General features: G+C 44.7%; 1 protein-coding gene across 1 annotated transcript in view; it reads left to right on the top strand.

Moving 5' to 3' along the window:
• Positions 1-238: 238 nt before the first annotated feature.
• slc12a6 (solute carrier family 12 member 6) overlaps positions 239-10,579 on the top strand; it is a gene marked incomplete at both ends in the record, with an annotated part of 30,200 nt that continues 19,859 nt past the window's right edge. Inside the window, 5 exons of the mRNA XM_083910186.1 lie at positions 239-458; positions 6,980-7,074; positions 7,298-7,426; positions 8,989-9,135; positions 10,002-10,056. Of these exons, the coding sequence (XP_083766312.1) occupies positions 239-458; positions 6,980-7,074; positions 7,298-7,426; positions 8,989-9,135; positions 10,002-10,056 (646 nt within the window). The remainder of the gene's footprint in view (positions 459-6,979; positions 7,075-7,297; positions 7,427-8,988; positions 9,136-10,001; positions 10,057-10,579) is intronic.

The following is a 10,579-nucleotide window of genomic DNA, read 5'->3' as shown; positions in this document are numbered from 1 at the left end:
ACCGTGGTGGACGCAGAAAGACGTACATTTTCTTTCTCATGCCTGTTGGTACACGACTAGCTTGCGTCAATGGAGACTTGCAGCTCTAAAAGGACAAATTGTAGAGGCCGCCGTTACCTCGGCGTCACCTGGGAGATAGCCTAGCCTAGCCTAGCCTAGCCTAGCTAGTCTCTGCCCCTGCCCCAGCAAGCTTTCTTCCTCTTTCTTTCCCGCTATAACCCGTCCCAGTTGAGTCGCCATGGCGTCGGTGCGCTTCACGGTGACGCCCACCAAGGCCGAGGACCTCCCGGGGCTGTCCGACACGTCGCCCGACATCAGCTCGCGCTCCGGCGCCCGCGTGCGCTTCGGCTCCAGGGAGAGCGTCAACCGCAGCGACCCGCTGAGCGAGGCGTCGGGAGGCCTGACGACCACCGCAGGAGGGGGCGCCGAGACGCCGGACCACAGCAACACAGAGCAAGGTGAACGATATGAAAAAAAACACGCAAACACACAGCGATTTGTGTCCCACAACACACCTCAGACAAGGTGTGTTCAGTGCATCTATATATGTGTATATATCACACAGTCGTCTGCATAACAACATCACTGTGTCACTCTATTGTGTGTAATCCCTGATGTAATCTCACCTGCTTAGATTGCTTCATACACTTTAATCCACGTGTAAGCCAGACGCGCTTCCATCACGACAGACTGGGCTGAGATTTTAGCGAGCGACGCCACGCGCTTCTTTGAACAGGCGAGACTTTCTTAGTGCTGCGTTCAAAATGGCCGCCGAGTTAACGTGAGATTTGTAACTCTTTAATAACGAAAGTTTATAATCGGATTAATTGGTTGGTTCATATATTTTAACCTGTCTTTGTATTTTCTTTATTATTTATTTAGCACATAAATGTCTAGTTCTAGAAAGTGATGCTAACGGCGCATTGAGTAGTTTTCTACACCTTCAAACTTTTAGCGCTAGCTCATGTTTATAGTTTTGCGTTGTTTTCTCGTAACTTAACTTTTTTTGATGACTGGAGAGCATAATGCCTAATGTGATCACACAATGCCAACAGCTGAATTGGATGCTAGCAATGCTAGCAATAAGGAATCTGTGTCGATTCAGTATTCTAAAGCTGATCGACCAGTATCTGATGGCTAAATTAGTCGCCAACTGTTCTGATATTCGATTTAATTGTTTGCGTGGTTTTAATAAACAATTAAAAGAAGATTTCTGACTTTTCGGCCTCTTGTATGCAAATCAATTCTGGTTTCTTTGCTCTCCGTATGACAAAGAAACGGAATACAACTGAATTATAGACTTTTGAGAACTTCGTTGGGAAACTCAAAAATCCACATTTTCTGACATTATATGGATCAAGAAAATAACCGACAAATTTATCGATTGCGACATCTCTGGACCCAACCCCGATTTGGTCATAGTGTTGGTTTTCAACGCTGGTATTCAGCCTGTATAAGTTGTCTCCACTCTTAAGTTCATGGAAATTGGCGGCAGAAACCTTCTCAACAAGCGTTAGCATTTGCGTTACTTAGCTATTATCACACACAGAAGCAGTAACTCCACTTTCCAGAAGTGTTTTAGAAAAGCTGTGGTGATTCACAGGCTCGGTGTAGAGGTTTATTACCATGGAGCCATGTAACTGTATTAGTCGCACTGATCCTCTTAAGAGGTTGCATTGTAGTAAGGATGCCCCCCCATGTTGTTTGATGAGCTTCCATAAATAGAAACTGAGCCGGTTAATCCCATTGGGCTTCGATCGGACTGTTGTTTTGTATACGGACAAACGAAAACGGCTTTCGAGTCGTCTCACCTTCTCAAGAAGTATCAGAGAAACAGCAGATCAGGCGGTTTTTTTTTCTGCGGCGGCTGAAATAGAAAACCGGCGTGCTGACGGGAGGAAACGATGCTGTTGAAATGATCGAGTCGGGTTCCTCAAAGGTGACGCGGAGGTGAGGAGGAAGAAGGAGTCGGCGGTTTTCACAAAGGTCAAAAGCTCCGGCGCCGACGAGGAACTGGAACCGGGAGTGACGTCAGTTTTGGAGTCGGCAACGGCGGACAGAAAACAAGACAGAAGTGCAGTTAGCGATAAAAGCGGCCCAGAGTTTTATTTTATTATTGAGGATAGCGGCAGCCATCTTGGAATCCTATGTTAGGGGTTTGTGCGGTAGCTTTCACGAGTCGGAAGTCCCAACTTCACTGGACGATCCTTTTAACTCCGTGGAAAGCACCGTTACTGTCAGGATGGGCGACTCCTCGGCTCAACACACGCATGCAAACGTACAACCGTGTTCTTGTTCAGCAGGATTGGTACAGTTCACAACGCCAGACACGTTTGGCCACAATAAATACATGCAAAAGATATCATGCTATCGAACGATAGACCAACATTTGAGTCCTGAACATGATCTAGCTCCGAGTCTGGCTTCTGCAGCCACGTATCTACACTCTTTGTCTTGACCTATGTAGAACATGCTGCCCCCTTCTGGGCGGTGCCTGCTGTGGCTTTTTTTTTTTTTCCCTCACCGTCAGATTTAGTAAGAACTTAAATCAAACTAATGAAGGGATGCTCCAGCACCTCCTGGGGTGTTAGCCGTTCGGCGGCTTCCAGCTGAAGCATTCCCTTCAGCAGGTTCACAAACGCCACTCTGTTGTTTGTCTCTGTGGCGGCGGCCGCGTCGCTAACCGCCCAGAAGCACCACACGTACAGGATTTCGTCCAGAGAGCGGAACTTCAGCGTCCTGGTCTCCATCGCCTGGATCCGCAGCTCCCTCAGGATCTGCTCTGGAGTTTTGAGTTTCCAGAACGTGGCGGTGGAGCTCACGTATTTCTGGAAATACAGGCTGCTCTTGTATCCGGCGTTGAGCATGGCGTCCGGCGGCTGACCGTGAGTCTCCACGATGAACCTCATCATGTCGTATTCGCTCATGCAAGGGTAGAGAAGGGTGCCGAGGTACATCGTAGCACCGATGCAGCCCAGAGACCATATGTCTATGGCCTCGGTGAACGGGAGGCCCAGAATGATTTCTGGAGACCGGTATGGGCGGGTTTGGATGTGTGAGCCTATCCTGGCGGCGGACGCCTCAAAGGAAAGGCCAAAGTCGATGACTTTCACTCTGTACGGTTCCCGTAGATGGTCGACCAACATCACGTTTTCCATCTTGAGGTCGGCGTGAATGATCCCCGCCGCCTTCAGGTGACTGAGCGCGTTGGCGAGCTGCTGGATGATGGGCCGGATCTCTGCGAGCAGGAAATAATGGGGATATCGTTCCATCATGAAGTCGGACAGGTTTTTGTCCAGGTGCTCAAACTCCAGGCAGATGTGCCCTCTGTCCGTGAAGGCCTGGTACCACTGGACCAGGTTGCATTTGTCCGGGTCCAGGGATTTGAGTTTTATCAGCGCGGCCACCTCTTGACTCGCAATGTTGGCGTACAAGCTCTGCCTCATCATCTTGATGGCCACCGTTTTCATGTCGTGGAACCTCGTGCATCGCAGAACCTGTCCGAAGCTGCCCTCTCTCACGAAAGCCTGCACCAGGTATGCCGTGGTCCCGGAGAAGAGACTGTCCCCTGGGACTAAAGAGCAGGACATTTCTTCTGTGGACTTTTATGGCAGTTGCTGCTCATTCTGTTTGAAGTTTTTCCAAATAATAATTAAAAAAAACAAGTGCGTGGAACATTCAAGCCTTTGCACGTTGTTGGCTGTTGACCTTCTTGGATTCTACCTTTTTTCTCCGTCCCTCTTTTGATTTCACGTGACATCACGTTGTGAAATTGGCTTTGAGGTTCCTTAAAGGTTCTGACATGGCTATAAAAGATGACGTGACGCCAGTCATCTTTTACCAGCTAGCTGCTGGCTCTCTTTTTAGACCCGTCGGGCTTCCTCGCTCACCGAGAACGTATCTTCTGTCAAGGGTTGGGTGGGGGCGCGCGGTTACGCTGAGCCGTGCAAACGCTGCCCGCCACAAGAAAAAAAACGATGTCTGTACGCGGTTGAATTTGTCAACGCGGTTCACCTGGATGCCTCCTCCTGTTCTTCAAATCCTTCAACACGGTCCATAGTTGCACACTTCAAAGTCCTTTCTTGTTGGTGTTTGATTATTTGCTAGTCGGTTGGTTGGTTAGTTGGTGGTGAATAAAGGCAACTTGCACTTGTCCTGTTATCTTTAGTGATGTCATCCAATTGCAGTCCAGAAGTTTTATTTTTCATAAAGGAATTACAGTAATAATATTGATTGCTCTTGTTCTTTAGCTAGTTACCAGAAATGCTAACATCCAGTGTATCCAGTGAAAAACACTCCCCCCCCTGCTCGTTCTCAGATTCAGCCCTGATCTTTGCAAGGGTTGTGTTTTTTTAAAAGAGCCACTGAAGATATATATGGATAGTTGGGGTCATGACACTGAAGAGAATGACATGGAAATAACGGAATAAGCTAGATTTTAGTGATAAGTCATCAAAATCTATAAATAAATTCCTAGATTTTGCGAGAGTCTTAGGGTGAATTCCAATTCCTTGCTTATCCCTCAATCTTAACCCTCAATCTCAAAAATGTGCTCCCTCTAGTGCAAGTGCTGTCCCGATTCTCAGAAAAATTAAGTTGAGGGGCGAGTTTAAGGGCTGTATCTCCCTCAATATTGAGGTTTTCCCGAGACCACCCATGGGAGCAAGGGCTACCCAGAATGCTTTGCGTGTTTTGACATCACAAAGATGGCACAGAAAGCGGTAAAACGAGTACGCTACAAATTAAATATTTTCTTTGTTAATAGAGATATAAAAATTATGAAAACCATTGTATTATCTTAGTTTAGGCCCATATTATGGATTACTGACGTCATTGTTGCGTAACATTTATTTTTTATTTTACGATCTTTTGCCGGCCGGTGCGGACAAGCGATCGTTTGCTATCGTTTACTTTTCAATAAGCCGTGGTGTGGTATTTCTATCATCTTATAGCTAACTGATAAATAAATAAAATAAATAAATCATGTAATCATGCGTTCTTCTTCTGTTTTGGAGTTGACAGACTTGGACGTAGCTTTCGCGTTATTCTGCCCCCTACAGTCTGAAGACGTATCTGCGTTTAAGGGGTGTCCCATTTCTAAGTGACAAAATAACCCTCAACACTTGGTTTTGAGGGCCAGTTAAGATTAAGGGTTGAGCTTGAGGGTTAAGATAGGAATTGGAATTGGCCCTTATTGTCATCATTAATTAAAGTTCTTCACGCTGAACAAAGACAACAGTGTGTGTTTTTAAAGATGGCATCAGTCCCGTCTGTCAGGAACTGGGCAGAGACGACGACGTAGTGAGCAAACAAAACAGGAAGTTTCGACATCCGTGAGACGCTTGCGTGTCACACTGTCGTCGTCGTCCGTGACTGATGGAACAGGTTTGACGCTGCTGAACATACCGGAGGGACGTCATTCCATGTCGCGCGCTGTTCCCGCGAGTGTGTGTGTGAAGTGTGCGCGTCCTGCTGACGATGCACTGATGTGTATCTCTATTTATTCACAACAACCTTTTGATTTGATGTGAGTTTATCAACAAATGAAGATGGAAAAGATATTTGCCCGATTAGCTCAAGTTGATCTTTTCCCACGTGGAAACCGACGAGCGGTTGATTGACTTGTGAAGTCGGTTTGGAATGGGAATGTGAAGTTACAGCCCACCGGCCAGATGCTAGTCCTTTTTTTGTTATCAGCTCATGCTCTGCTACCAAAAATGCTGGGATTCCTGATAAGATGGAGTCATTTTGGGATACAGTACCAACCGCTTGTGTCGCACACAGGTTTTTGAGTTGCTCCTCCTGACCCGAAGAAATAAAAACCTAAGAAAAATCAACTTGTTTTGGTTCAGTTTTGAGTTTGTCGAGGTTGCGCCGCCGAGAGCTGAGATAACGAAATGTATTCATATACTTATATGGTCTGTTTTTGTCAGCGGATCGATGCAGAAGGAGAATAGGGAGCTATTATTTATCGTTAAGTCAAGTTAAGTCATGCATAAACGTCTCTCGCCGAGTCGTGCCGCTGCGTACGAGGGTTAGCGTGAGTGCGGTGGAGCAGGGAAGGGAAGTGATGCTGCTGACTCAGGTGCTGCTGAAGCATTAGTCTGTGCTGACTGAGGCGGAACTGAACTGGTTAGTGTGAGCGCAACTCGACTAGAAAAGGTGAAAGTGACAAATATGGACTCGGTGAGGAGGACGAGTTTCTGCCCCGTCTGTCATTGCGTTTACTTGCACTTTTTGGCTAAAATCGAAACTAGCGATGGGGCTGATCCGATCCGGTATCGGGTTCTGATACAGACGTAAAATGACGGATCGGAAATATCCGATCCAAGCCTGTGCTTTAATGTTGTCTGCTGAAATGTCTCCACAACAAAGATTCCCTGACTGCTCTGCTAGCTGTCTGCAATAGGCGGAATGGATTTCCTATACGGAGGCGTGTCTCAATGAGGCGCAGACTAATGATCCGTTCGGGAAATCCATTCCACAGTTTACAGCCAGCTAGCATGCTAGCATTATTGACCGGGGGTTAAGAAAATCGCCTCGCCAAAGTAAGCAGTGAAACTCGCCAAGTTGTCTCATGGTTTTGCGAAACCGCTGCGAAGCGACGTGAAAAATCGAGTCCGGAGTGAACACGGCGTTAGCCGGACAATTGCGATTCAAAGTCCGATTACTGGGTACGCGAAGTTGGACTGGAGACGACGCATGAGCTGCGTCGACGTCTGTCTTCGCGCCTTGCTTGATCGGATTTGCGTCACGATAACATGCGCAGCAGGTACGAAACACGCGCTTTCCATCTAGCCGTTCACCGTTGTTGTTTTTTCCGTGACGTGAATGTCAACAGGAAACTCGGTAAGCGCTAGCACTATTCAAACGATTTTCTCCTTCACTTTTAGACAAGTTGTCCAATTGCCTCTCTTAGTCGGACTATGATTAGTCGGACTAAGACACTCGGTCCCTCTCTCTCTTCGTTTGTGTCCAGGTGATGGAAACTCCAAAGTGTCCAGCGTGTACATCAACAACAGCCACGGGATGGACGACGACGACTTCTACGACAGGAACTTGGCCCTGTTTGAGGTTGGAAACGTCTCTACGATGTTCCTTGTTTTTTTTGTCTGTTACACATGGATAAAAACAGAAATTGTGCCAGTTCCTTGGCTAAATTAGGGGCCAGAAATTCCCCCGTTTTTGATCTGCAACATCTTCAGAAAGTCTTCCAACATGTTCCTCTCTTCTGCTTCTTCCGCCGATATTTTCATTGTTTTCACATCTTCGTCCTCCGTCCCTCTTCGTCCCACAGGAGGAGATGGACACTCGGCCAAAGGTGTCCTCTCTGCTCAATCGTCTGGCCAACTACACCAACCTGACACAGGGCGCCAAGGAGCACGAGGAGGCCGAGAGCATCGGCGAGAAGAAGAAACCCGGCAAGGTATGGTCCACTCTCTGTTTTTACCTTTCATGGCCTTTTTCAAAATAGTATAGAACTGTAGACGGGTGAAAGACGAGGAATTGTTAGCAAACTAGCGTTCAAGGACGTCGTGTTTTGAAGTGACAGAAAAGATATCAATCGGGCAGTTTTTCAATAATCGGCATTGATTAGGACTTATTATGTACTGTGGTTTACACAGTTTTATTTAAAGGCAGTGGTCACTGTGTGTTTAGCTAACGGGAGCGGCGCACGAGATGCATTCAAAGACCCCGGTAAATTCGATCACTTTGAACAGATTAAAGCTGAAACAATGAATGGATTATTAATTGATTTATATATGAATCGTCCGTTTTAAGCTTTTTTCCATAATTTGAAGGTGCATTATGTAATAAATCTAAAGCAACTGGCCATAAAATGTCACAGAGACTCATGAATAATGTTCATATAACAAACTGAACTCACCAACAACAACATTACAGACAAAATATTTGCATTAAAAACGTTTTTTTTGCAGACTGCAAATCATGATTATGTTTTGAAATCATGTTTTGGCGTCATGTGGCGCCACCTACCGCCGTCTACCAATCATTGCAGTCAGTAGAGTCTCAGCTGCCGAGCAACCACGGGTTGCCAGTTACGTCAGAAAACGAAACCTAAAACAGACCTCGGTATTTAGAATTTGAATGTAGTAACCGTTTTTGGCCACATTCTTACATATGGCGCCTTTTAAACAAGATTTCTGATTGTTTCAGCTTCTTAAATGTGAATATTTTCTGGTTTCTTTGCTCCGGATAACAAAGAAATCATTAAATTGACATAAAAATTACCTCTACAATCGCAAATCATATCGCAATTCCCGTCAAAGTAATCGCAATAAGATTTTTCGAATTTTCATGTAATGATGGGTTTTAATTTTTATTGCTTTTTTTTTTGGCACTGGGATTTTGTACTTTGACAGCTATCACAAGCAAGGTGACGGTTATGATCCCAGAGGTGTTGTAAAAGTTTGAGAAATGAAGGCTGAACTTGTGGACAAGAATTATATAAAGGGAATAAAAGGGAAAAATCTAAAATTAAACTGGCGTCGACTCAGCGTCTGTGAAAGATAAGACGGTGTGTTCTGCTGCTGCTGTCGTGATTCACTTCATTTGGAAAACTTTTTAAATTAAAAACTTGGTTGTTTTTTTAAATAAATCCTCGCCTCTGGCAGCTCTGTGTCGATGATTAGGGTAAAAATAAGTCTGGAAAACTTTGCCACAGGGTTCGACTTCTTACATATTGAAACAAGAGTAGTTCATCAAAACATTCAAAATTCAGATTTATATTTCGAGACACTTTGACAGTTTTCACCCATTCACACGCTGCAACATGGGCTTAAGAGAGCCAGGAATTGAATACTTTTACTTCTAATGCTGAACTACAGTAAATGTCTTATACTTTAAGACTTTTTACTTCACTGATATTATCAGACAAGGTGACTGAAAGTGAAAAAATGAACTTATAACAATAAAAAAAGGTCAGATTTTGTGAATAATTGAACACTTTGTGTGTTTTCCCTACAGTCTCCACAGATGGGGACGTTCATGGGCGTGTACCTGCCGTGCCTCCAGAACATCTTCGGCGTCATCCTGTTCCTGCGTCTGACCTGGGTGGTGGGGATGGCCGGCATTCTGCAGGCGCTCTGCATCGTCTTCTTATGCTGCTGCTGCGTGAGTGTTTTTGGCCTCTCAGTTTTTCCCGCAATAACTTCCAATATCTGGCAGTTATTTGCTCTTTATTGCATGTTAAAATACTGTTATGGACCATTTAAAATGAAGGAAAACACAGCAGTTGTAAATCAACAACAGATTTTGTGCAAAAATGAAAACATAATAACCACAAGTTGTGCTTTGACGTGCAACTTCTCAGCTTTCAGAAACCGTTGGAATTTTTCCGATAGCGCAACCCGTCGCGTAGCAACGGTAACGCAAAGTGCGCTTGTGTCAGTTTTCCGATTTTTCAACTTCCTGTTCTTAAAAAGGTAAAAAATTCAACAGTTCAGTGGTTATATTTGTTGAATTTTTTTAAGCGCAAGCACATGAGAGCAAGTGGAAGTAATGCAGGGTTCATGGCGTGTGGAGCTAACAAGCTTTTTGTTTTGTTGTTGACTTTTTATAATCCGATAATAAATATTCGTGCCTGTCCCGACTTCTTATTACGCTTTTTTTGTATTCGGAAACTCGGAATTCCTGGTCCAAGTTGGAATTCAACTCGGAAAGTCGGAGCAACCTCACAGACTCTGATGTGGGATTCTGGAATGTCAATAATAATCAAACTTTTCAGAAACCGTTGGAATTTTTCCGATAGCGCAAACAGTCGCGTAACAGTGGTAGCGCAAAGTACGCTTGTGCCGACTAACATCAGCAATACACGTTAAGGGTATTAAAAAGGGTTAAAAAGTGTTACAATAATAAAAAATCTATGCATGTTAGCTTAATAAAGTTATAAAGTTCGGTCAGTTTTCCGATTTTTCAACTTCCTGTTCTTAAAAAGGTAAAAAAAATATGAACTTAACAAACTCTCTCTCTCTCCTCAGACGTTGTTGACCGCGATATCGATGAGCGCCATCGCCACTAACGGAGTTGTACCAGGTACGTGTTCACCCGTCTGTGTCTCACCGTGTCCTCACACGTGGATCAAACACAACAGGGTTCGGTGCTTGGAATCCTTGAAAGTGCTTGGATTTTGGATGAAAATGGACGTAGCGGTTCTACGCAGGGCTTTTTGGTTCGGTTTTTGATACACGATTCGAGTCGAGTATCAGTTTCCGTACCAATTTCGCTTGGTTATGAAGAATAATTTTCTAAGAAATTGTAAAATATTTCATGTTCAGATGCTAGTGACGCTAATGCACTTTTTCTTAAAACGTGACCGCACGGTTCAAATATGTCCAGCCTTTAAATGTCATCAGACATTTTGAATTAGCCTTCAGCCTCCACGTGTGATTTTTTGGTGACAAGTGAGGACCCAAATAAACTCAAGTGTCCTCTCGAGTGGATAAAATTACGGCGTCAAAGCATCGTAAAAAAGCGGCGCGTGGAAGCATTTCTGCTAACGAACAACTGTTAGTTTTTTTTTGTGTTTGAATGGACGTTACACAGCACTTCCTCTAGA

Source organism: Microchirus variegatus (assembly GCF_963457635.1).
Source record: "Microchirus variegatus genome assembly, chromosome: 2".
NCBI lineage: Eukaryota > Metazoa > Chordata > Actinopteri > Pleuronectiformes > Soleidae > Microchirus > Microchirus variegatus.
The sequence above is the reverse complement of the archived record's forward strand: the minus strand, read 5'-3'. Positions and strand labels throughout refer to the sequence as shown.